Source organism: Micromys minutus (assembly GCF_963924665.1).
Source record: "Micromys minutus genome assembly, chromosome: 10".
NCBI lineage: Eukaryota > Metazoa > Chordata > Mammalia > Rodentia > Muridae > Micromys > Micromys minutus.
Window position 1 is genome coordinate 35,103,052 of NC_137979.1, and position 27,717 is coordinate 35,130,768.

At 38.3% G+C, this 27,717-nt stretch overlaps 1 protein-coding gene across 5 annotated transcripts; it reads right to left on the bottom strand.

Moving 5' to 3' along the window:
* Positions 1-1,095: 1,095 nt before the first annotated feature.
* Positions 1,096-27,140, bottom strand: GGNBP2 (gametogenetin binding protein 2). 5 transcript variants are annotated; one of them, XM_080922942.1, is made up of 15 exons: positions 26,972-27,140; positions 26,279-26,459; positions 18,324-18,404; positions 16,835-17,088; positions 14,290-14,388; positions 10,344-10,469; positions 10,141-10,254; positions 8,252-8,455; positions 7,146-7,320; positions 6,869-7,063; positions 5,248-5,395; positions 4,258-4,383; positions 4,027-4,172; positions 2,871-3,119; positions 1,096-1,752 (listed from the first exon to the last, which is right to left on the bottom strand). In XM_080922942.1, the coding sequence occupies exons 2-15, from the start codon at positions 26,369-26,371 to the stop codon at positions 1,549-1,551; spliced, it is 2,214 nt and encodes a 737-aa protein (XP_080779068.1). In that variant the 5' UTR covers positions 26,372-26,459; positions 26,972-27,140; the 3' UTR covers positions 1,096-1,548. The 5 variants fall into 5 exon arrangements, with proteins under 5 accessions (XP_080779068.1, XP_080779066.1, XP_080779067.1 ...); XM_080922940.1 differs by having other exon boundaries at positions 8,246-8,455; XM_080922941.1 differs by having other exon boundaries at positions 8,246-8,455; positions 27,002-27,111.
* Between the last annotated feature and the right edge of the window lie 577 nt (positions 27,141-27,717).

A 27,717-nucleotide genomic window follows, 5' to 3' on the forward strand; every position in this document is an offset into this window, starting at 1 on the left:
CAAGTGCATTTTTAAGTGCCCAGGCATGTATATGTACAGGGTAATTAGTGTGGTTCCTCCTAAACAGTCTATCTTCCTTTTACGGTGTATGTAGTGGTACACATATTTAATGTCAGAACTTGAAAAACAGGCAGGCTGATCTCCAGGAGCTCAAAACCTGCCTAATCTACATGGCAAGTTTCAAAAACAACAAAAACCAAAAACACATTTCCACATTTATTGGTGGCAGACATGTATGCCACAGTCAGAGTGGACAACTTGCAGGGGTCAGCTCTCTCCATGTGCATTCCAGGAACCAGACTTGGTTTTTGAGGACTGGAGGCAAACACCTTCTCCTCGTTGCATCACCTTACTGACCCCATCTTGTTTGAGACAGGGTCTCTCTTTGGCCTGAAGCACCAGTCAGCAAGCCAGTAAGTCTCAGGATCTGTCTCTGATGCCCAGCACTAGGGTTTTTCCTTTTTATCTGATTTTGTTTTTATTCTTTGACAGATTCATAGTGTATGTATTTAGTTCTTTTCCTTTTAACACCCATTACCCAGTCTTATCCCTCATGCAACCTGTAGTGTGTTTTGGGGATGAAACTCGGTTCTTATAAGCATCTTACTAAGTCATCTCTCCATAACTGACCTGACCTATCAAATGGCAACAAAATACTACTCCGGGAAATCTCTCCTCTTTAGTACTCAAGACAGCCTGTAATAAGCCGTGAATTATAAAGCCGTACTGAGTTCATGTTGGAAAACAAAGTACAACATATTAAATTCACATGAATCCTTCCCTCCTAGCCCTAAAGGCCGATTATCAACATTGTTTTCATTCTTTTATGTCAATATGAACCTCTTTTAATTTAAGGTGGTTTTGTTGCCTCTTTGGGAACTTTTAGTATGGCAATTCAAGTCTCATGAGAAATGAAGATGCTAGCCAGTGTTTAAATACATTTATTTTTTAATAACAAGACTAGAAACTGTTTTTCTCAGTATCAAGTCTCATCAAAGGAAGGATTCAAGTCTTGGGCAGTCTGAATCTCTATCCTCGTTTGCTCTTCATGCTCTATCAACAATGGCCAATACTAAAGTACCACCACACTAAGTAGAAACATGTACACCACATTCTACTATGCGTATTAATAAATACTCTTTATTTTAAATTTTGCACATTGCCTTTAACATTTTGTCCAGACGCTTTGCAAGTGGATATCTACTGTAAACCATATATCCAGCTCACTGTCATTTCTGTACAGAGGTGTAAGTACAACATTACTTTTGCCACTAAGTTGCTTTAGTAAGTCTCACAGGAAGAGAAATGTTTAATGAAGAGATGGCTTAAATCATAGGCAGGCCTGCGCAGCCACGCAACTAAAGACACAAGCCTGAAGAAAGAACAAATGAATGAGGTTACCTCCACCATCTCCCAAAACAAGGAATCACATTGATTTAAGATTTAAGGTAAAATTTTGCCAGAAGTCACTAAATTAGGAGTTTTTAAAAGAGAAGGCGCAGTAGTCATCTTGAGTGTTTCATTGAAAGACAGAGCTATTTTATTTATTTAATTTGCTCCAGCCGTTGTCAGCCAGCCACTACAAACAGGCCTCTTGTGGTCATTTAAGCGGCAGTATTTATTAAATTTCTCCTTCAGATGCTGTCGGTATTGTTCTCTATTGCTGTAGAAAGACTGGTTATTAGCCATAAATGACTGTATTTCATCTTGTGAGATAAAGATTTCCTCATCTGAAGTACATTCAGACTCATCCTGCAAATTAAAGCAGTAGTTAAGACCATGTCAAAGAATGCAGAACACTATGGCTGGTGGGCCACCAAAACTTAAAGCAGCCTAGTCTTTAAGTCTCCACCCAGTCACACAGTCTCTAACTGGAACGCTTACAGAATAGCACATGCAACCCATCTTAGAAACTAGTGAAAATAAAACCTAACTCAGCTTGGCTTCAAACACTGAATCTCTAATTACCCCCTATATACCTATGAGCCTACCTTTTGCCATACTACTCTGCCTTTAAAAATGACTAACTAGAGATGGATGCAAATAATCACCAATTTTTAAATAAGCAGACTTATCTCTGGCTGGTCCTATGTTGAAACTTTTATCTCTGCAAATTAAGTAAAAGATAACTTTTTTTAAACTTAGAAAGTCTGTTACATAGAATCACCACTAACCTTTACAATATACACAAAAATTGAAACAATAAAATTCTTAATATTCCAAAAGACAGTTCCACCAGGACTTAAATAAAGGCAGGAAAGCAGTCTTCTTTCTTTCCTTCTCATGCTCAAACACAAGCTACACAGTGGACAAGGTAAATCAGTACAGTTCACCAGGTCCCTTAGGAGGCGGTGTCAATTTACAGCTCTCCCAAGGCCAGTAATACTTCTCCCCCATATGCCATTTGAAGGAATTTCCTTGAAATGCAAGCATTAGTTCAAGTTATTTTTCATTGGTTTTGTTCTGGGAGGAGGGAGTATGGGAGGCTTAAGACAGGGTCTCTCTCATCCTAGGATGGCTTCAAACTCTATGGCTGAGCATAAGTCAAGCTACTAATCATCCTCTTCCTTTGGGTACTGAAATAATACTTATTCAATATTATTTCCGGATCTAGAAGAGTAAGGACTATACTGCCATGTGGATAAATTTTGTTTACAATAACTCAGACAGATTCCTAGACATGATGCCACTTTTAACTCTCCCAACTGCTCTAACTTTGAGACAAAGAAGATTAAGACAATGTGCTCCAGAAGTCACAAAAGCCATCAGTAAACGAATAGAAAGTCATCTTTCATTTAAGCTCTCTGTTTCCTACCTGAAACCTTCAAATATACCCCCCAATACACAGTAAGATATCATGAACTACTTACAAGAAGTTCAACTAAGCTCTTGGCACCTTTTCCAGATTCAGGACCAAATGACATTTCTGTTGGTTCTGTGAACTGTGGTACGTTTTTCCTATGCTCAAACCAAGGCAATGGCTGCCCACCCTTCTCAGTGCTGCAACAACTCTCAGGATGTGCATCTTTGGTCTTGTCACGGTGAAACACTGTGTGCATGGTGTTTCCTGAGGTCTCTCGATTACCTGGATCTGTAATACAGCTTCCAAGTTTTTGGATCTGAAACCAGGGCAAGAGATTTCCCAAGGGGGAAAAAAAAAGTCACTTATTATCCAAGAAAAAAAACGAACATCCCAGGTACCCAGTGAGCTCCAGGTAAGCCTATACAATCCAGACAGGTCAGTCAAAAACAAAACAAATGAATCTACAGTACAGGGCTTGATAAGTCAACAGAAGCCGATGATGTTTACATACACTTAAACCACTCAGAGTACGCTAACCTGCTACATAATCCTACTTCATCTTCAGAGAACCTAAAACACTCTATTATCCTAATTTGCATAGAGAGAAAAACTAACAAATCTCTTAAAATTATATAGCTAATTAAAATAATAAAGTATTGGGCCTAGAGCACATGGAGAGGACCCAGGTTCAATTCCCAGCACCATATGGTGGCACACCAAGAGACCCTGTACTCTCTTCTAACCTCTGCAAGCACCAAGCAGGCATGTGGTACACAGACATACATGAAGGCAAAATATTCATACACATGAAATAAATAAATCTAAAGAAAAAATAATTACAAAGTATTATAAAAAGATTATTAGTCAAGATTTACAATTCACCAGAACTTCTGGACAAATAAATACTCCCTCCCCATATCTACCCCCACAAAATGAACAAGCAATGAAACTATATAAAACACTCACTCTGGTTTGTTTTCTCAAGACAGGGCTTCTTTATGTAGCCCTGCCTGGCTGTCCTGGAACTCACTCTGTAGCCAGGCTGGCCTTGAATTTAGACATCTGCCTGCCTCTGCCTCCCAGTGGTGGGATTAAGATGTCCCACTGTCCAGTTTAAAATACTCTTAAAAAAGCCCTTATCAATTAACCTATGCATGCCAACTTAAGTAAAAACAGGTTGTTTTCAACTACAGAGATTTATAATTGCAAATCACCACACTTACATGTTCATCACATTTCAACATCTTGCTTTTCTTTTTCTTCTTTTTATTTTTTCCTTTTGTGTTTTCTTCAGAATTTGCCCAACATTCAACACAACTATCACCATCATCTTCTTTGTCTTCACAGTGATGAACACAGGAATCTTCACCTGTAAAAATGAATAACCCTTTCTATTTATAGTGTCATATCAGCCATGTTATAGACACTAATTAGGAAGCTTAACCCAAGCATACCATGTTCATCATGGTTACAAATTCCCTCAGTGCAGGCAACATCTGAACCTTCTCGGGAACCTGTTTCACTTCCTTCCATGCTAGATGAGTATCCACAGTCACTACCATTACAGTGTGGAGACATGCCTGAAAATACAGCAGGTGACAATAAAGATTAACTCAGGATCCAGAGAAAAATACCATACTTTCATTATGTTTTATAAGCAATAAAATTTGATAAAGTATGTTTTGTGTCTTATAAAAAAAGAAATATAAGTATCTGATGATCATATGATATTGAGGTGAGAAAACAACTTCAAAATTCTAATTCTAGCTGGGCAGTGGTGGCACATGCTTTTAATCCAGCACTTAGTAGGCAGAGACAGGCAGAGTTTGAGATCAGCCCAGTCTACATAGTGAGTTCCAGGACAGGCAGGTCTAAAAGAAACCCTGTCTTGGAAAGCAAAAAATACTAATTCCAGAGCTGAAAAGATAACTTAGTGGTTAAGAGTGCTGGCTACTCTTCCAGAGGTTCTCAGTTCAATTCCCACAACCATTTGTTATGGGACCTGATGCCCTTTTCTGGTGTGTCTGAAGACACCAACAGTGTACTCATATACATAAAATAAATAAAAATTATAAACAAACAACAAAACCCAACCAATTCCAAAAATCTCTAAAACCACTTTATATTTAGAAAATTTTATTTGAATTTTGTTTTTGGGGAGGGAGGCTGGAGAGCTAGCTCAGTGGTTAAGAGCACTCGCTGTTCTTCCAGAGGACCCAAGTCCAATTCCCAGCATCCACATGTATTTCTAACTCCAGTTCCAGTGAATCCAACACCCTCATACAAACTTATACGCAGGTAAAACACCAAAGTGCATAAAATAAAAATAAATTATTTAAAGAAACTTTTTGAGGCAGGATCCTCTGCCTTCTGAGTGCTGGGATTAAAGGTGTGTGCCACCTTGCCCAGCAAGAGTTAATTTTTAAAAACAATTCTTTACTCACCTTTCTTTATTTTAGGGGACCCCAAAAGATTGCCACTGCTAGGACAGGTACATGATGTACTTTCATTCGTAACAATTACTTCTACACAAGTATTACCATCTTCAGCGCTGCCACAGGCTTTGCAGCTATTTTCAATGAAGTCTGTTTCCTTTGAGGATGGACATTAAGAGACAATAAAAAGATTTACTTACATAATGGCTACATTTTAACATCCAATTAACTAATTAAAACAGCAGTTATAGGTTAAAAATTTTAGAATTGGCTGTACAACAAGGCTGGTCTCAACTCAAGAGTTCTGCCTGTCTTTGCCAACCAAGTACTGGGACCAAAGGCATGCAACCACCATGCTTGGCTACTCCTCTGATTTTGAGGCTCATCTGAGCTGCATAGTGAGTTCTGGGCTAGCCTGACTACAGAGTAAGATCCTGCCTCAAAATAAATACATTAATAACAATAAAAAAATAAGTAAGCTGGGAAGTGGTAGCGCATGCCTTTAATCCCAACACTGGGAAGACAAAGGCAGGTGGATCTCTGAGTTTGAGGCTAGCCTGGTGTACAGAGTGAGTTCCTAGACAGCCAGAGCTATGCAGACAAACACTGTCTCAAAAACAAAACAAAACATACAAACTAAAAAAGAAAGAAAAAGTATTAAGCAACTTCTCTATGAACCACAGAAAATAGAGTACCAAAGGGGGAGGGAGAGAAAAAGAAAGAGAAAACAAATAATACTGCCTTTTAAAGCAGTAAACAGTATCAAGATCAGTAGGCTATCAGTATGCTGTGTCTGCTTATCCCATAGAAGTTTCCTAGAGACAAACTGTTTAACCATAATTAGATGTTACTATGTTCCTTTTCATAAAGATGCTGCTAGTCTAGCTTTAGTAAGGCCAGACTGGGGTAACCCAAGTCATCTTATCCCCTCAGTTGTTAAATACTAAGCAAAAATCTTTTTCTCATACCCTACCTTTGGCAACTATTTTAAGCAGCAAGCTGAATTAAAAACAATTTTACTTCAAAAAATGATTGAGACAAACTATGCTTATTCAAACCTGTGCATCTAACAAGTACTTTCCCCAAATGAAAAGTCAATTTGTCACTTCAAAAACAACAACAACAACAAAAAAAAAAAAAAAACCCACAGTATTTGTCATAAAACAAACTACATCTTGAAACAATGGCCAGAATATTGAAAACTTATTTTTCTGAGATTTCACTATGCTGATATATTTTTAAATCTTATTTGATTAATATAGAATGGGCTTACAATTTTCTAAATAATCTATAATATCCCCAGTTTAATATTTATTACAGTAAATACTGCTTAAGTACAATCCACAAAAAGTTTAGGTACTTTAAGAGATAGGGGTTCTAAGGTTGAGAAGTGGTCTAGGTCAGTCACAAAGGTAATAATCCATATTTTGAATTTGCTATAAACAACTATCTAGCACATTGCCTTTATTCAACAAATGCATATATTAAATGTTGCGGCTTACCCATGATTTTGGAGATAAAGCCAAACAATTACAAGACCTCATATCTTAAAAAAAGAAAAGAAAAGAAAAGAGAAGAGAGTAAGAATGCCCAAATCTACAGTCTTCTACCCAAAGCAAAAACAACATACCTTCTCTTGGCTTACTGCTTTCTCATCTGCTGTGTGTAAGGAAGTAGGAATATCACACACACACTTATTTTTTCGTCTGTTCTTCCGTTTTTGGCGTTTCTTTTCTTGCTTGAGTTCTCTAACTCGTTCTTCCTCTGAAAATTCCTCACAAAGTTGTTCCAAGCGGCTAATACCCTGAACTTTTTCCACAGTCATCTATTATAAAAACAAAGTTGAATGTGAAAAATTCACAAGATTAGGCTGATTAATAAGCTCCATTCAGAAGTGACCCACTTACTTCAAAGCTTTTGCGTAAAGCATCAACACCAAGATAGAAGAGCATCTGCCACGTCTGCTCTTCGGCCCGAAGTTTTTGCCAGATCCGATGCAGTCGCTCATAAAGATGAATCCCCAAGCAGGTCAGAACTTCTTCTTGAGCTATATCTATTGTCTTAGCATGTCTTTCTCTTCGCCTATTCAGGACAATCAAACATAAGTGCTTTAAGTAAAATAGTAAAACCTGAAAATTCAGTTTTAAACACAATCAGTCTGACAATTACACATTTACATACACACAATTTTAACCAATAAGAAATACATATGCAAATAAAACTGAATTCTAATACTGGTAAAAGTTAAAATAATTCAGGAACCGGTTCTAACGAAATGGGTCTTAGTGCCCAGAAGTGCCTTGGAACTGTTTCCCTCATAGTAGATATGGTAGGCTCCTTTCAACTTTCAGCAAAATGCCAACTATTTTTAAGTTGATTGGTAAGCTGGTTTGAGGAATAGGAAAAAAGGCAATTCCAAAGTGATTCAATCATAGGCAAAGGCCTTCTAGGGCTAGTCTAGTAAAAATTAAGAAACTGCTAGATGACACTACAACTCAAAAAAGAGTTGACACACATAAAACCCAAAGGAAAAATGGGTCTGATGTAGTCTATGAAAAACCTAATTCGAATTTCATTTTCATAACAAAGACAGAGATACTAATTTAGGCTCTTCTATAATTTAATAATTACATAACACATAGTCAATGAATTATATTCAATAAAGCATTTAACCCCCATGCTGCAAAAATCTAACTTCTATGCAAAAATTGTGAATTAAATCTAAACATGAAAAAGCAGCATGCATGAAGAAATATTCATTTCAATCATTTTCAAGTAAAAATGATAATCTATAATGAAAGCCTACCTCTTCTCCAAAACTAAGGAGCAGAGGACTAAACTAAACACAAGAACACTTTTCCCGTATTTTCACTCAATTAAGAAAGCATAATCTTTATAGCATACCTTAATTTGTACACTGATATAGTGAGGCATAGGTGAAAGAAATAAACTTTGAATAATAAAATGAAGCAAAGCGCTAGATAGCCCATTCTAGCAAACTACATACTCATACCCTCCTGCGAACTCTGGCTCAGCACGACCCAAGAGATGTGCAATGAAGTCTGTTTCACAGCAAACATGTATGTGTCGCTCATGTGGACAGCACCGCAAGCCTTCGTAAAGGGCAGCACAGTAGCCCTTCTCTTTGCTGCAGTCAAGTTCACCAATGAGGATATTGTATGCTCGGAGGACTTTGTTTTTGCAATCAGTGCAAAACCTGTTTTAAAATAAACAAACAAACAAACCTTCAAAATTAAGAAGGGGGTATGACTAGAGTCTGATGTATTTCTGAGAGTTCAAGGCCAGCCAGTTATAAAGTCCAAAAATAATAAAAAATAAAACAAAATAAAAATATCCACATTAAATGCAAATTTAATGATCACATGAATGCAGCTTTGTTGACTGGAAAAAGTTTTAAACTAGAACATGGGCTAAGTATCAATTTTAAACTTTAAACATGGGCTTAAGGCAGATATATTCTTGTTTCATAAAACACATGTGATCCCCACCTCAAGACTGAGTGTTCAAACATACATATAACCACCATGACCCACAGAACCTAGTTTATTTTTGAATCCAAAAACAAACACACAAAAAAAACATGGATAGATAAAAACACCAAGCTTAAAATATTACTAACTGGCTGTTAGAAGAGAGCTGTTGTGATGAGAGAGAGAAAAAAAAACTGTCTCTCTCTGAGTTAAATTCATTTCTTAAGGAAACTTGGTGGTCACCTGCACCCCTGTACACATATATATGACTTCAGCCAAGTTTATGATGATTCTTCTTGCCTGAGGGCTAGACCTGTAATGTAAAATAGTGAGACACTAGAGATACCTAGTAGCAACTGCTTATACTTGGTGTTCCAGGGCAACACAGTTCTCTTCATATATCCCTCTGACCTCAGTTAAAAACAATCACTTAGAGAATCACCAGGTTTAACCTCGGTTTTATTCCTTAGTTCTGGATTAAATATGAACCCAGCTATTATAGTTGATTTTCGGTATCTTTTGTAGGTCAATCTTCCACTAGGAGCCTTCAGATGAAGATGTGGAATTCTCAGCTCTACCCACATCATGTCTGCCTAGATACTGCCATGTTCCCGCCTTGATGATGATGGGCTGAACCTCTGAACCTGTAAGCCAGTCCCAATTAAATGTTGTCCTTATAAGACTTGCATTGGTCATGGTGTCTGTTCACAGCAGTAAATCCCTAAAACAGGAACCAACTTCTAGAAGTTATCCTATGACCTCTGTATGCACTCTTTAGTATGCGTATGTCCACACCACACTGATACAAATAAATAAAATGTAATTAAAAAAATAAAACTATCACATGGTTGAGGAAGGCGAAAACAAGAGAAATTGTTTTCATGGTTGAGGATAAGTACAAACTACTTGAACAAAGGATTGGAGTTTGATTTCCAGCATCCATATGTCTGGCAGCGCACAACTCCCTATTACTCCAGCTCTAAGGGTTCCAACATCTCTGGTTACAAGCTACACATACGAATCCACACACACACAAAATATTTAAAATTTAATAAAAACACTGGCTGTGGTGGTTCATTTTTTTAATCCCAGCACAACAAGAGGCAGGGGCAGGCATGATCTACATAATAAGTTCTAGGACAGCCAGGGCTCATAGAAAGACCCTGTCTCAAAACAAACAAAAAAGCCAAGCAAATAATTGTAATAATAAATCTTTAAAAAGAAAAGAGACAAGAAGACTAACACTCAAAGCCACCTCATAAAAAAATTGCCTACCATGACTCCTAGTGTACATACATAGTGATAAGACAGCTGGAATACTATTATACTAAAGAAGCCAGTGACAGGCTACTCTGAAAGACTGACATCTAAGATACGGTCCCCACTGTATCATAATGACCTCTGCACTTACCTGTGCTTTCGAAGATATGTTTCTAATGTTTCTAAAAGACAACTAGAGTCAATTAAAACTACTTCATCCCTGCATTCCTGGGACATTAGTTCCCAAACATCCATCCAACATCCTCTGTAAAAAAAAAATAAATATTAGTAAAAAGAAGACACACACGAGGCACAAGGTTTAAAAAGGCAGAATAAAGGATTGCTTGGTTTTACCTGGCTGTTCCCTGGAAAGGTCCATAATGGAAAATGATCCTACACTTGCTGTCCTTCCTGTGGTCTTCACTACTTCTCTTATCTGTACTTAACTTCTCTGAACTGACACTGCTACTGCTCCCTTCACTGCAGTACAGTATGGTACAAAGCTTAGTGACACTGATAACCTCAAGAAATAATCTCTAAGGTCTACATTAAAATCATCAATTCTTTAACATATTAAGGTATTAGTAGATAAATCTGAAAATTTGAATTATTAAATATTTAACCATAATACATTGTTACTTAATGTGTTTCACACATTTATATCAAACACTTGACTATCAAGTTTACTACATAAAATTTAACATTATTTACAATTATAAATATAGAAACTTGTTTATATATTAAACATTTTATAAGCAAATATACTTCAAATGTTCTAAAGCCAAATGGCTTTTAAAGTTATAGTCTTTTTACCTATTAAACATGAATCAATCTTTAACCAATTGAAGATTCTTTATTTAATGTGATTGTTAAATAATTATGTCACTCTTATTTACAGCTAGCTCTGGCAACAAAACTTATCTAGTTTTGATTTCCAAGTAGCCATGAAAGTCACATATTAACCTAACAAAGTATGTAAATTTATAGTAAATAAAAATAGCATACTAAAATACATTCTCTTAAATCCTAAGTAAGTAGCAAGTACTACACACATAATTTCTTTGAACTTACTGAGAACTTCCCAGACCCTCCTCTCAGACTAGTTTCAGTGTGACATTGATCATGCATTTTTGCTGTGTGGCAGATGTGCATTCCTACACAAATGTCTGTCTATATTCTATTCAAGGATAGTCTTCTAGATTTCCCACTAATTCTGAACTGGCTCCTGCCTGATCTTCTGCAGGTCTCATTACAGCCCTAGAAATTCAATGTCATACCTGCTTACAGTAGTAAAACCCAAGTCTTTTCACAGCTAAATACGTATTTCTCAACTCTAAGCTTAATAGGTCATTATACAACTCAGCACCTTAATCCTACTAAGGGGAAAGGTCTAATTGAGGCTCAGTTCTACCTACTTTAATAATGAAATGTCAACTTCTGCTCTATCTTGTATGTTAAATCCTCTGTCCCAATTTTCATATTTCTCTTTTGATAGTTTAGTTTAAATAACCTACCACTTGAATCAGGATCTAAGCCTTATGCCTTGGATGATTCCTTAAGACGTGCTTTCTGAAGAATTTCAAAGTCACTTCCTTCTTTAACTCCTGTCCTTTCCATTTAAGGCTTATCATAGTACAACCTTGTTTTCATTTTCTATCCACTTCAATCTAGATTATGCATCCCCTCAGCCACCAGATCTACTCAATAATGCTGTAAAACAGTGTCTGTTCTGGGGTCCTCAGTGACTAAGGAACGTTCAATATGCTGACCAGACCAATCTGAGATACCCTTCCTCAGCCTCCTCCTACCCATCCAACCATACTCGTGTGATTAACTGAAACCTCCAACCATTCTCTGCTCTTGCTCTATCTACTTTCTTTCTACAAGGTTTTACATTCTGGTCTCAAAGAATCCTTAATCTCTAACTTCTGGCCTACAAGCCTGGCCTGGATCTTTCTTTCAGATACCAAACTTCAAGACCAAAAAACAAAACAAACAAAAACCAAAAAAAAAACCTAAGATTTACTTGCATAACTAAAAGAACACTCTCAGTAAAGGCAATTCAACAACTGTTCTTTATAAAGCTGGAACCCAATGAGTATACTTTCCTTGGAAAAACGTTTGATTAAAAACCTGAAGCTTGAGAACAGGGAAGAAACATAAAATGAAGAATTAACAGCAAACAATTGTGGAAGCCATTCAAAGTACTCCAGGTATCCTGACTAAAAAGACTATAATCACTGACTACCACCTACACACACTGGGGAATAACTAAAGCTTCTTTAGTTAAGTCACACGACCTAAGATCAACTAGCTCCATTTATATTAATTTCACATTCAATAAATAATCTTCAAAAAACATTTGACTTTCCATGTAGTGATGCTGTACTTGAAAGAGAACATAAAGTTTGTGGAGACTTACTTATTTTTGTAAGCCACAAGATATGAAGATGTAACCTCATAGACAACTGACGAAAAAGCAAGTCACTGCAAAACCAGAGTAGCAGTTGGAGCAAAACAGGAAGAACTGGTCTTCACAGGAAAACAGCAGTGAGAACAGGTATGTAAGGTACTGGGCTATCTATTGCTTTTTATTAGTCTTCAATAAAGAACCACAAAAGAAGAGGACAAAATCATAAAGCAGACCTTTTTACTATGCCATATTGCTTAGCTCATTTTCTAATGAGACAATTATGACTGAAATGGACATTTGGAGAGGAATCCTCTAACAATACAGAGAAAAAACAAGTATTACAGATAGATGTAGTAGTCAGTCCATGCCTGCTATCTCAGTACTACAGAGGTACTGACAATCAGGAGCTCAAGGTAATCTTGCACTATACAAACTATACAAAAAGTTCAAGACCAGCCAGGGCTACATGAGATACTGCCTCTATAACCACAACATTCCACAGGTATATGAAATAGCTTGGGAACTACTATAAACTGTACAGATGTTCATTGGTTTCAGAGTACTCTATATTTAAATACTATGGAATGTATGGGTCTTGTTTAGATCCTACCTCAAACAAATGCAAAAGGATATTTTTAAGCACTACAAGGGAATCTGAGTATCTACTGGGTATAAGATTATTATAATTAATTACAATAGGTGCTATACCATTGTAGGTATGAAAGAAAATATTTGTTTTAGAGATGCATGTAAATGGAGAATAGCAAGATGCCTAAAATTTCTTTAAAATACTTCAGCAAAGAAAAAGGCAAACAGATGAATGAAACACTCATTCAAAGTTTGGTAAGTGCTGAATCTGACTAAGATACAAAGGACGGCAGGAGTCCCAGCAGTGTCACTTGTATTCAGGAGGCTAAGGGTGGAAGATCTCTTGAGAAAAGTTCCTGACTAGCTAAGGTGACATAATGAGATGCTGTCTCAAATAATAGTCTCTATACTTCATGGTCTTTCTAACTTCTCTGTATTTCATAGCTTTCATGTTTTTTATTTGCTTGTTTGTTTGTTTGCTTATTTTTGAAAGACAGAGTCTCAGTACATCGTCCTGACTGGCCTAGAACTTACTATGTAGACCAGGTTAGCCTCAATTCACAGGGATTCACCTGTTTCTGTTTCCAAGTGTTGTGCTACACACTGAGTCCTGATTTAAAAAAAAATTAAATATGTTTTTCTGGGCATGGGAAAACCTGGATATTTGGGTCTTTATGTTAGAGAAAGAAAACATCTATATAATAGCTCCAAAGACAGATCTATTTAACTCAACAGTTTTATATCACCTTATCCTTCCCCAATTTATTTCAAACGCCCTGTAAATCATGCTGACTCTATCCTCCCCAAGAATGCTTGGGGCAAACCAGCAAACAGCACTGGCACTGTGCCAGAAATTGGGAGCAAATCAGTATTGTGTCTCCAACCAGGAAAACTCAAAATTAGTTACACAAATACACATCCCCACAACTAAGGCTTTTTTTTATAATCCTTATTAAAATATATTGTCTACTTAGTATTTAGAGAAACCTAAAAATTAGAAAGACAAAAACAATTTAAACAGATAGTTACAAATCAAGTAATATTACTACTTTGAAAACTTTAAAATTAGTGCATATATTTCTCAAAATTCTTAATTTCCTGAAACAAAAAGAAACTTAACTCAGTGACTTTAATAGTTTCAATGCAGAGAGACCCACAGAGCCCAAGAACAAGCTTATCTTGACATCTCTCAGAATGTAATGCAATTAACAAAACTAGCAATATTATCCTTTCACTAAATATGACTAACATTAATATATTTACTACTGATGAAACACTTTGACATTTATTTCTACTTACCCCAAAGGTTTAGGTTTGTGTGTATCTAAAGAGTGTAACTGACATCTCTTGTTCTTCTTACTTTTTGGAATAGCATCTATCATATCATTTAGTTTGGACCTAGTAAAAAAGAAACCAGTAAAGGTTTGTCATTTTACTTTCAAATCTTACAATTTTCTACTAGCTGCCTTTTTGTGAGAATTTATATTTAACAGAGACATCACTTATCCTGACTTTGTCTCTAAGTAAATAACCAAAGAAGTCTACATTTATTTTCCCTCTCCATACCTACCCAGTCCAGTTGTAAAAACCTACTTTGGGGATTTAGCTCAGTGGTAGAACCGCTACCAAGTGCAGGGCCTTGGGTTTGGTCCTCAGCTCCAGGCGGGGAAAAAAAAAGTAAAAACCTACTTTACTCAGTGCCCTCTTTCCCTAGACCACAACTCTTATCCTGGTAGCTATCAGTCTGTCTGACACTCTGACAGTTTAGACACTGTTTACATAACTTTCACACATCTTCCTTTCCTCAAATGTTATATAAATACATACTATCCTTGAGAGGTAAACCACAGAAATTTTATATGAATACACAATGTTGGACTGGCAAGGTAGCTCATGGGTAAAGAAACTTGCTGCCAAGCCTATGCACTGGAACTTGCATGGTAGAACTGACTGCCTAAAGTTGTCCCTTGACCTTCACACATGACCTACTGCACGTGAGCACACACAAATAAATAAATGTAAAAAATATAGTGAATGTATACAGAATGCACACATCCTACATCCAGTCAATTAGCAAAGCATATCAACTTTTATGACCTTTGCATAGATCTACAATCCTATCACTTAGATCCCATGCCCAACCCACCAATCTCTAGTTTAATCAACTACAATTTCCCAAATGGTTCTACTTCCACCATTGCCCTTTACATTCTAGGCTTCACTTAGCAAGAGCAATCCTTTTAAATCAGAATAGCAGATTATGTTATTCCTCTGTTAAAAAACTCTAAAGCAGCTGCTTCTGCTTCTTCTGCTTCTTCTCCTTCCTCCTCTTCTCCTTCTCTCTCCTCCTCCTCCTTCTTCAAGCTGGAGTTATATAGCTCAGAGGTACTGCACTTGCCAAACATGCACTAAGTCTTAAGATCAGTCGCCTGGGGCTGGAGAGATGACTCAGTGGTTAAGAGCACTGAATGCTTTTCCAAAGGTCCTGAGTTCAATTCCCAGCAACCACATGGTGGCTCACAACCATCTGTAATGAGATCTGATGCCTTCTTCTGGTGTGTCTGAAGACAGCTAAAATGTACTCATATAAGTAAAAATTAATAATTTTTTGATTATTAAAAAAAAAAGTCTCCTGAACTTCAAAATGAGTTTTAACTAACTAACTAACTAACTAACTAACTAACTGAAAGTCTCTACTAGCTCCGAACAGAAAAACCTCTGGGTTTGGTCTTTCAATCCATTTTCCTACCTCAATAAATGACACAAGTAAATACTGTAGATATCCAACTGACATCTTAAAAAAAATTTTTTGACATCTTAAATTTAACTTATACAAAAGAACTCTGAAAAACTACTACCTAGTTGTGCCCATCTCAGTAAAAGGAAATCATGCTATATTTAAAAACCGTTTTAATTACATTTATATATGTATGTATGCATGCTTGTATGTGGAGGTCAAACAAGAGTGTTCTGGAGGTGGTTCTTCCCTTAACCCACGTTAGTCCTGGAAATCCATTAGTCTTGAGAAGAAGTACCCTGGTCTGTCTACACTACTTTATACCACAAATCTAAAAACCATCACTAAAGCTATCCCTCCCTTATCTATCCATACAAAAATCCTATTTACTCAGTCCTCAAAATATTTCAGGATCCTATCATTCCTTGGTATCTTTTTTACCTGTAATTGACATCACATTCCCCACTTAACACTGAACAACCTATTTCTTGATTTCTGTATCTACCTTGTACTCTCTTCGTGGTATTCTCAAAACAAAGGTAACTGTAAGCCAAATTTCAAGTGAGACTGTTGTTCATCTCTCAAAATTCTTCAAAGCTTCCTGTGTACTCGAGTAAGCACCTCAGCATGACCTATAAGGCACTAGCTACCATAGCCGAGTCTTTATCACTCTTCTGATCTCATCTTATTACTGCTCCTACTCAGCTGGCTCTAGTCAACTCGTTCATGTTGTTCCTCAGACACGTCAGGAAAATTCTAACTTCTGACCCTTTCTGCTTACTATTCCTTTTGTTCCTTCATCCAGACAGAGGTAGGATCCTTCCCTTTACTTGTTTCTTTATCAGAAAGACATTGCCAGATCACACTCTTTGTATTAATTTAATCCACTCATTCTGTTACCCATCTTACTGTTTTCTTTGCAACTTATACTTAATACACTATTTATTTGCTTACTCTCTCCATATGAAAGCAGAAACTAGGAACTACTCAATAAAACTGTTCAATTCAATTTCTGATCTAACCAATAGAGGTTTCCCATCATTGAAAAGCCTTAGTGTCATCAAGCTATTTAAAACTAAAGCATTTTTCTTAATTAACTATACTTACCCATGTACATAAAATAATGTATAAAGCTTTTTTGCATCAGTCATGCAGGTTCGAGTCAGAGATAGTACTCCCTTGGGCCCTACTGTCAGGGGTTCAAGGGCAGGATTTCCAGACTCTACAAGCTGAGAAAAGAGGCGTTCCACACTGCGACGACAACCAACACATGGGACAAGCTGAGAAAGTGCACTCAAGACTTCGCGTGATGTCACCACCATGGCAATACTTAAATCTTGTTGCTTAAGCATACTATGTCGCTGAAGGAAGAAAAAAAACAAGACTCTTTAAGACATAAAACTACTCTTTTATTACCGCTGGATTCTATCTTTGGGAAAGAACCAGGCCTGCAATGAATAACTAATAAGTTAGTGTACATGAATGTAACCTACTGGCTATGATAAGGAAGAAAAATGAATAGAAATCACAACCACAAAGAAATGGGCAAAATTAAATAATTTCTTCTACTTAAGGAAGGTAACAGTATGTTACAACTAATACTTCCAAAAAAAAAAAGACAGATAAGAAGATAATACTCAAGCATTTCTTCATTTTTATTATTAACTTTTCAAAATGGTCTTTTAAAAGTAAAAGTAGTTCTTAAGTAATCTAATAACTCATTTCCTATTATCTTAATCAAGTATTTTGAGTATTTAAAAAGTATCTTGTATCTAAATAAATAAATAAATAAATAAAAATTTAAAAATTCATATTGTAGAATTGACCTTAAAAATATATATTGTATATATCTTGGTGATACAAGAGATCAAACTCAGGGCCTATCACATGCTGGGCAAATATTCTGGCACCAAGTGACATCCCTAACCCCAACAAGTTCTTAATAAAATTTGCACACCCTATCTTATAAAAACTAAGAAAGATGATCTGTTAAAAATCAAAGACTTTTAGACCTGTAAATGTGAACATAACCCAATTCTTTCACATGAGTAATCTATAAATTAGGTACATAACTATATTTACTGTCACAATAAAAATGAAATCAACTTCAGTACACTAATATGTAGGCAAAAGCCTGGGTTTAAAATTAAAGAAAAAGAAAAAAGAAGCTTATGTGTGGTGGGGCAAGCTTTAATTCCAGCACATTTGAGGCAAAAACAAGCAGATCTCTGAGTTCAAGGCCAGTCTATTCCGCTTAGAAAGTTCTAGGCTGGGCTGGAGAGATGGCTCAGTGGTTAAGAGCACCGACTGCTCTTCCAGAGGTCCTGAGTTCAAATCCCAGCAACCACATGGTGGCTCACAACCATCTGTAATGGGAACTGATGCCCTCTTCTGGTGTGTCTGAAGACAGTGACAGTTTATTCACATATATGAAATAAATAAATTAAAAAAAGAAAGTTCTAGGCTACCCAGAACCACAATGAGATTTGCTCTCAAACAAACAAATAATAAAAAGAAATTAGAAGTTAACTAAATACAAAATGTTTTTTTAAAAAAACACATACATAACTAAAAACAATGATTTAAGAACTATTACCTGAATAAACTGCTTTAGCTGTGTACCATTATTCTGATGCCCATCAAGATTTAAAACATTGTCAGGAAATTCCATCACCATCTTAAAAGGCAAACAGAAAAGAAGTCACTCATTGGGTTCTACAGCATTCTTTATATAAACTATTAGGAGAGAAACATTTACAAAGCTAAACTGTCTCCTGCAAAAGGGGTCTTGATATTTAGTGTACAAATTTTTCTATTTTAAAATTTCCCACACAAACACAAACACATGTGCATTCGCGCTAGAGGACAACTTGCAGAGTCAGCTTTTTTGTCCTACAACATGGATCTTGGGAATCAAATTAATGTCTCCAGTCTTGGTGGACACTTACCTTTACCTGATGAGCTCCCTTGCTGGCCAAAAGTATATAGATTTCTAAAGTCAGCCATTAGAACCAAAGGCACTAAAGTCAAGCACACAGTAGAAATCCAGGCTCTGTCACTTAGAATCTTAGGTCAAGACTCTGGACAAATTATTTAACCCCTGTATTACCTTATTTGTAAAATAAGATTGAGTAATTCATTTCTAGTATCTACTTCATAGAGCAGTTATAAAAATAAGTTCTATTTTCTAAGTAATAGTGAACAATAATATTTAGTTAGACACATCGAGTTAGATCCCTGTAACTGGAATGTAAGACTTCTATTCGTTAAAATGTATTTGGGGGCCAGTGAACTGGCTCAGGTGGCCATCAAAGTGCTTTCCATCATTCCTGATATAATCTGAGTTTGAACCCTGGAACCCAATTGATGAAAGGAAGAGAATAAACTTCTACAAATTGTCTTTTAACCTCTAATGTTCACTGTGGGACATCTGACCTGTTCCCCACCCCAACAAAGAAAATTTTTTCAAAAACTAATACATATTTTGAGCTGAGATATATCTCAGCAATAGAATACTAGCCTGGCTAGTACTAACAGAATCTATTAAAGGTTCTGGGTTCAACTCCCAACCACACACACACACACCCCTATTCATGTAACTTTGAACTAGCATTTATGTAACTTAGTATCTAGTATTTAGTAAAGATTTGTGCTATGTATGATGAAAAAGGAAGTACTGAGGTATTTATTCAGTTATTAAAAATCACTACCAGGGGAATTTAGGAGGATTCAGTGTGTGATGATATAAATTAGTAGTTTCACTGATCTGTGATAATACATATTTTAAAATCCATGAAGTGGAGGGAGGGCAACTCCAGCTCCAAGGTGACCCAATGCCTTGGATTCTACTGTACTTGGATTCTGTATATAGGCAACTATAGGCACACTGTGAATAAGGAGATTGTTTTAAATATAAAGTTACATATTGACCAAAGAAAGAGCTTAACTATAAGATTCAAGAAGCATGATAATGTCAGAGACAGGTAAAAATGTATGTCTTCAAAAACAGTAATATATGCACAAGTCTGGAGAGGTGGCTCAGCACTTCAGAGAACTTGTTCTCACAGAGGATCTGAATTCCATTCCAGCACCCACATGGCAGCTCACAACTGTCTACAACTCCAGCTTCCAGGGATCCAACATCCTCTTCTGATCTTTGAGGACACCAGGCACACAAGTTACACAAAGATACATGTGTGTGTGTATATATATTTCATACTTGTCTTAACTAGAACAATGTAAGAAAAATCAAACATACAAGGACAAACTATTCCCAGATAACAAGGGCTTCAAATTCTTATATATCCAATGAGTCAAGATAAAGAGAGCCATCTGGGGCAAAACTAAGAATAATAAGCCCTGCTTCATTGAATGTTGCCTTAAAAAGATCCTTCCCAGGCTGGGGTGTAAAGTAGATAAGTGCTTACCTAGCATGTACAGAACTCTGAGTTCAATCCCCAACACTGCATAAATCCTCACGTTCATATAAACACAAGCCTATAATCCCAGCATTTAAGACAAGGAGATCTGAAGTTCATGGTCATCCAGGATTTCAGTTTTACACACTCAAAACTACACTGACAATTTTGTACATACATAGCTTATAGAAAAATAGAGTTGCCTCAAACTTCTGATCCTATCAAGTACTGGGATAACAGTTATGAGCTACTGTGTGTGGTTTTCTTTCTAAGTGTATTACAATACACATATGCTACTTATTATCAAGGAGTCAGTGCTCCCTGTTTTTAATTCCACAGTAACTTTATCACCTTGTAAGACATGCTTTCACTTCCACAGATAATCAGTTACTATTTATAAAGTCTTTTTTAGGAGAAGGGACTGAGAGACAGCAACAATGATGTTCAACCACCAAAGCAGCAGCCAATGATGTATATTTAAGGAGAGTGCTGTACCTTAAGTAAAATCAAATCCAGGGATCCATTCAGATGCAGAGAATGTGGATACAAGAAAAGGACTAAAAAATTGGGTTTTGATGCTCGATGAAACAGGGAGTTCAGAAGTGTCAACATTTGCATCATTGATGTTTCTCTTTAATATATAAATAGCTTTTAACTAAGTTTATTTAATGACTATAACTGTATACTGATAGTTTCATTTTAGAAATGCAATTGTATTTTAATACTTTGTAGAAAGGAAATTCTGGTTTAAAAAAAGTTTTTTTCAATATGCATATATTAAATGCCCTAATCTTACTGCTTAAAAGCTTCCAATTTTCAAATTTATCAATCATAATATTTTGTTTCTGCTTTATCCACCCCACTTCCCCACTTTTGTTTTTGAAGACAGGGTTTGTCTATGTAGCCTTGGCTGTCCTGGAACTCATTCTGCAGACCAGGTTAGCTTGAAATCAGAAATGCACCTGCCTCTGCCTCCTGAGTGCTAGTATTAAATCCACTGCTGCCCAGCCAGTCTTCTCTTTACTACCTCCAATGGATGGTAACAACATTTACTGCAGCTTCAATACTCACTAAGAATGTTCTAAGCACTCTGATATCACCTCTACTAACACTACTAAGTTATAACTGAAGTCATTCATAGAATGCTGTAGGTATAATCTGAGAATCACTTTAATGTTCAGGCAAAATATCTAATAATGTATATTGTCCACTATATGTATTACAGTTGAACTTATTAAAATTTAAAAGTAATAAGCCTGATATTAGAAGCCTAGAATTAGAACCAAGCTAAACATGATGATACATGCTTATAATCCCAGCACACAGGAGGCAGGAAAATCATAGGCTTGAGGCTAGCCTGGACTACATATTAAAAACAAACAAACAAACTACCTATGCTTCTGCCTCATAACCATCATCACTCCAAATTTTGGTCCTAAAAACTAAAACTAAAAATATTTCATTTTTAATCCCACAGGCTAGAGACGTGGCTCGTCTACCCTAGGATTGACCTCCAGAACTGGGGAAAAAACAACAACAGCATGTTCAATTAACTCACATGTTTTTCAGAATCACCTCACAGGATTTAAGAGACTAAGGTATTTAGCTGTCCAGCATGGTCCTGTGTTCAGGCACCAGAGCACAACGAAGGAAAATAAAATTAGGTAGCAGTCAGTAGTTTGAGAGGCTGAAGAAAGAGGATCAAAAGTTCAGGCCAGGGCCAGCAAGATCAGCAGGTTAAAGTGCTTGCTGCCAAACTTGATGACCAGTATTCAGACCCAGGGACCCACATGTTAAAAGAAACAACTCGCTCAAGTTGTCCTTTGACTTCTTCACATGTGAGTGGGGGTGAAGTATGCATGGTCATATACATGAACATACATACAAATAAAAGCACTTTTTGGAACCAGTCTAACCACCTTATTGAAACCACATCTGAAAATTTAAAGGGAGGGGGTGGCACTGGAAAGATGGCTCAGCAGTTAAGAGTTCTTCTTCCCAGAGGACCCAGGTTTCATTTCCAGCATCCACATGGGGGCTCACAAACATCTGTAACTCCAGCTCTAGGGGACCATTCTCCCTTTTCTGGCTGCCAAGAGCACCAGACACACACAGGCACACAGACATATCATGCAGCCAAGACAGCCATACACTTACAAACTTTTTTTTTTGGACGTATGAGAACATTCACTCAGAAGTAGATCATTTGCATAGCATATGGGAGATACTGGGTTCAAACACCGAGAAAATAGAGACACGTATGATATACATACAAATGAAAGAAAAAAGGACAAATACACAGCGTCAATACTCTTAACAACTAGCACAATTATCAAAATCAGATCCTTCCTGAATTGGCTGCTTCATTTCCTCCTGAACCACATACTCTGCCTTAAATAATTACCTCATCCTTGCCTTCTGAGCATTTAGGATAACAGCTTTTTATTTTATTGTTCTCTAGTCAACTAGTGTATGCCATTTAATGTTTTAAGAGAACGGTAAGAAAAGGGAAAGGCAACGGGGCCGCTAGCATTCTTCTTCTCCATTCTTTCAAAACACTTCCTTGACTTAATCTTAGATTCTAGGTTACCCAAAGGAAGACAGCCCTGTAAAGTACACGAGGTGTGGTTTCACAGAGCAATCATTAGTGCACAGCTGCCTGCTCAGAGTGCCCATCCAGAGCCATCCAAACATAAGTCATCAAGCAGTACTCACTGCTGTAAAGTCTGTTGCATCTATCACTGACTTTCACTCCTAAGCATCCGCCCCAGTTTTACTGGACCACAAAAAAAAAAAAAAAAAAAAAACCCAAAAACAAGTTTCAGACCATTCCCATGAGCTCTAATCAATTAAGTTTGTATTTATCAAAATGTCACTTTAATATTACCCTTGTATCATTATTCACAAAACTATTTTTAGCATGCATGAGGAAAGTTTAGCTTGCATTAGGAAAAATAATTATTAAAGAGCTGAAAGAAAACACTAAATACTAAACTTGTAGCAAATGCTAAACTCCTAATCCTTTAGGGTTACCATTTTCTGCTTTTTCGGCTCAGATAGCTCTGAACTCCTATCAATTTCTAGTCTATCTATTATTCCTATTGGAGGGGACATATCTATGCCAGAGGTGCTTGTATAGGAGTCAAGGCTACCTGCAGAAACCATTGAATCTTTCTTTTTACCATTTATATCCCAAGGAATGAACTCACATCATCACACTTGGCAGCACCAGCCTTTACCCACTAACCCTCATATAACTGTTACCTCAGTTTATAGTTCATCTGGATCAATTTGAATTAAAAGGGTTATCTTCTAGAAATGTTGTAATAATTCAACAACATGAACCAAGAAACTTGTAAAATATTCTTATTCTTCAGTAATTCTATTTCCAAAAGCCCAATGGAAAAAAATTAATAACTCAATGCAGTCTCCATATTCTTACAGTATTATTAAAAATGAGAAATCATAACCGCATGGAAGGGTATATTATGGAATATCATACAACATGTACAACCACTAAAAACATTTTTAAAATGACAAAAAGTAGTGGTACACATCTTTAGTCCTAGCATTTTAGAGGCTAAAACAGAAAGACCATTTTGGCCCAGGAATTTGAGACCCCATCTTAAAAAAAGAGAAGAGGGTCAGAGAGATGGCTTAGTGGGCAAAGGTGCTTGCTGTAAAGCCTGACCACCTGTCTTCCATCCCAAAACTTACACAGTGGAAAGAGAACTAAATCCCCTATCAGTCCTCTATCTTCCACACATATTCTATGGCGTACACACCTACATACACAAAATGAACATGTATACATCTATATACATGCAAATATACACACACATATATACACACACAAGTATAAAATGTTCCAATGTATCTCAAACATGCCTATGTGCAGTGATAACTAGAATGAACTAGACTAGCATTTTTCTACAAACAAGAGTTCTAAAACCATTTACGAAAAGATCATAAGGTTCCCTTTGAGTTCCTAGGAACAAAGATCAAACTAAGTTAACTTCAAGCAAACACTGCCATCAAATATCAATGGACCACTACACAACACACACCTCTACTTCCTCTTCCCACTTCCCTCACAACAGGTTTTTTGTTCTACATTTTCCCTTTAGCTTGAGAAGAATGATCTCAAAAGAAGCTTGTGTCCCTAAATATGGCATAGCTTTATGTAAATTTAATAATATTCATTAATGACACTCAATGACAGGCCACAAATTTCCAAGACAAACAAAACTAATTCCTTAGTAACAAAAATCCATTCCTAAGCAAGAAAAAAAATTATACCTATTAATTGAAATTATTTAAATAAGCTTAAACTGTCTTTGTAACAAGTCTGTAATAAGAGCAAAATTCAGACACCCAGTACAAAAGAAAAGCAGGTGACACTAAACCATATGTATTATGAAAAAAACTGGAAACTTACAATGTCAATGTAACATACTTTCACTTTAAAGAGCTTTATGAAGTAAATATTGACTAATGTACTACATCCACATTAAAGGTGATTATGTGGGAAAAAAAAGAGCATAAGTTATCTTAAAATTTGTAAATAGATAAAATTTACAATGGTTTCCTGTTTTCATATTATATACTTTAAAAAAAAAAAAAAAAAAAAAAAACAAACCCCAAACCTCGGGATTATGAGAAAGAAGTGCACTCACACAAAAAGGTTGTTATCAAACTGTGTTTTTGAATGTTTTACTCTGAAGGGGACAGAAGATAATAACAAATGAACTATGACCAACCATTGTCACACTGAGAAAGAAACCACTTAACTCATGTTCTAGCTTGTTTTTTTTAAACTATTTTAAATATAAGTCCACAAGTCCATTATAATTAAAATTCAAGAAAATAAGAAACCATAACCAACATAGACAAGTAATTCCCAACACAAATCCTACTTTATGTCAAATCATTGGGCTGTTTTTTAAAGCACACCTTTCCTTGCAAAGTTCCATCGTGAACTTGTTGAAGTCAACCAGTCAATAGTTCCTTAATTCTTTAAAAGTACTGAAGCTCTTGATTGAGACTAGCAAAAAGAAAGGCTCAGACTGGCATCTCCACAATGACTTGCATTTTACATAAAATGTTAAAACCTTCAGTAGATAACTACAATTTTTTTTTTCAGGAAGATAACCGTTCTGCCTTTGAGTGGGAAAAAAGTCAAAGGTTGGAAGACTCATCTACATCAGATCACAATGGGCGAGTGTAAAAATCCAAGAGCGTCAGCATCAAAAATGAAGATTTCAAAACTTGTTCGGAGAAGGTTCATTAAACTGTGGTAAGCAACTGCATTCACTTCCTGCTCAGAATCAACTCAAATTTCTGCCATTTCCTTTTAAAGGAAACAATACTACAACACAGAGCAGAGGGTCGGCAAAGGTATACCAACACCATGTCTTAGAACGACCATCCTCCCACGGTTTGTGTTCTTATATCCACAATAAGCAGCCAGCTTTTCATACTACTTTACACAGTCAATAATTTGGTCTTGGGATACTTGTAAACCAAATAATGACAAGAATGCCCATTTTGAAGAGTCATGGCTTAACACAATCATTTCAAGAATTATAATATACTAGGCAATATGAGACGTATTGGGAAATCAAATCATTTAGGTGGAATCTTCACTATGCAAGAAAATGTCACTCTGCCCTTAGTGATTACGGTTATGTAGTGATAGCTATAGTGTTAAAACAAAAAATACACAGGTAGCAATGCAGCTGCGACATTTTCAGATAATTAAGCCTCCCGGAGGGTAAGTGGTTTCTGTAGAGGATAGGCCCTAAATGCCCCAGCTCCTTCAAGCCTTCTCCCAGGCGCGTGCTTAGGCAAAGCAGCGTCTCAGAGGAAGACATAAAGGCCAAGGGGTTCTGAAAGGGAGGAAGACCTGAGGAGAGGACCTCAAAGTGCATTCGGGGCGCTGGATTTGGGGCCTGCCAAGGATACCAAGGGGCCCACTGCAAAGGCGAGTTTGTGGGGCCTGTCGGAGAGGCGGCCTCGCCTAGGAGTTGCAACACACTCTTTCTCCAGTGCGCAGCGCTCGGCCTGGGGGAGGGGGAGGAGGGGAAACAGCTGCCAGGGGAGCAGCGGGCCCAACCCGGCCCAGCCCGCTCACCGTGAGGGTGTCGTCTATGAAGAGGGGGATCTGCCTTCTCTCGAAGGGGAACTCCTCCTCCCCGTCTCTGCACACTGCCACCAGTCGCGCCATCGTCCCCGATGCTGCCGTTGCCACCGTCACCACCTCCTCCCAGCTGCCGCTGCTGCCGCCGCCGCTGTTGCCTCCTCCCAGCTCCTGCCTGCAACAGCCAAACCCCGCGAGCGTAAGCACCCGCCACCTCGCAGCACATTCGCCACGGGGGAAAGAGGTGGGGGGGCGCGGAGCAAGAGAGGACGGGAGAGCCGCGCTGCGTTTCCCATCACCCGATTCCACACGCGCTCAGCCAATCAGCGCCCCGCAGCGCCGGGACCCGCCCCCTCGCGCTGTCTGCCCTCCCCCACCAACCTCCCCCCTCAACCCCCCCGCCCGCTGGCCTCCAGTCAGGGTCCAAAGGAGAGGCGGAAAGGACCTGCTGGCCTCGGGACATCCCCGCCCGGCAAGGGAATCCGGACTCCAGGAGCCCATCCCCGCCTCGGCTCCACAGCCCATGCCCGCACCCTGCCTCTGACCCCTTCTCCCCTGTCAGAGCGCCCCGCCCAGGGTGGCCCCCTAAGCTGCAGTTGCCCGGTGCCACCCCGCCCCTGGGAGGGGTCGACCCCGCCTCGGCTCTGCAGAGTTTGGGGTGGGGGCTAGCGCAGACCCTGTCCTCACCCAGGTCGGAGGAGGGCTCTCGGTTCTGACCTTCACTGACTTCGCGGACGCCTCCCTGACCCCCACCTCTGCTCCCCGTTACCGGCTGACGAGGCCCGCGTCAGGGCCGGCCTGGGCGGGAGCGCGGCTGCGAATGCCGTTTCCTCTCCAGGCTCAGTCAGCCGCTCGCGCCACGGGGAGTGTGGGAGGGAGGGCGGGGGACGTGGGGAGGGTGGGGCCGGGAGGGGCCGCGAACTCCAGGCGGGGCCTGCCTCTTCTCGCGAGACCGCGGCCACCTCGCTCGTGTCCTGACTTTCGAAATCGGCGAGTAGGGGTGGGGGAGAAACTCCCTGTGCAGTCGCGCGCCGCTGACCTGCGCGGTGCCCCCGATTTACCAAAATGAGCGTGAAATAGGGTCAGTAGGGAGGCTGAGCAGGGGTAGCCTGGGTCCCTGCCCGTGACCAACTAGGATCTGCTCTCTGCGGGACCGGTGGGGTGAAAAGCGCCCACTCCGGGTGGACGGCGTAGGTCCGGGCCCAGATAAGACTTAGGTGAGAAGCTGAGGCGGTCGAGGTCTATGACAGCAGACAGTGGAGACCTTTGGCCTTGTTTTCCAGGTTTGACACATGCGGACTTCCACCACTGGAAGAAAGGGCTCTGCTACCCTGATTGACCCAGAGCCAGCCGGCTTATGGGGACTGCGTCAAGATGTCTTGACAGGATGGAAAAATATGTGCAGAATCTGTTGTTACGATAGACAGAAAATT

Excerpts from the sequence above, each read along its gene's own strand:
- GGNBP2 (XM_080922940.1), bottom strand. The coding sequence starts at position 26,371 with ATGGCGCGACTGGTGGCAGTGTGCAGAGACGGGGAGGAGGAGTTCCCC. Across the intron at positions 18,405-26,278 it reads TCATAGACGACACCCTCACG|ATGGTGATGGAATTTCCTGA; the intron begins GTGAGCGGGCTG and ends TTGCCTTTTAAG. Across the intron at positions 10,470-14,289 it reads CACAAACCTAAACCTTTGGG|TGAAGGGAGCAGTAGCAGTG; the intron begins GTAAGTAGAAAT and ends ACTGTACTGCAG.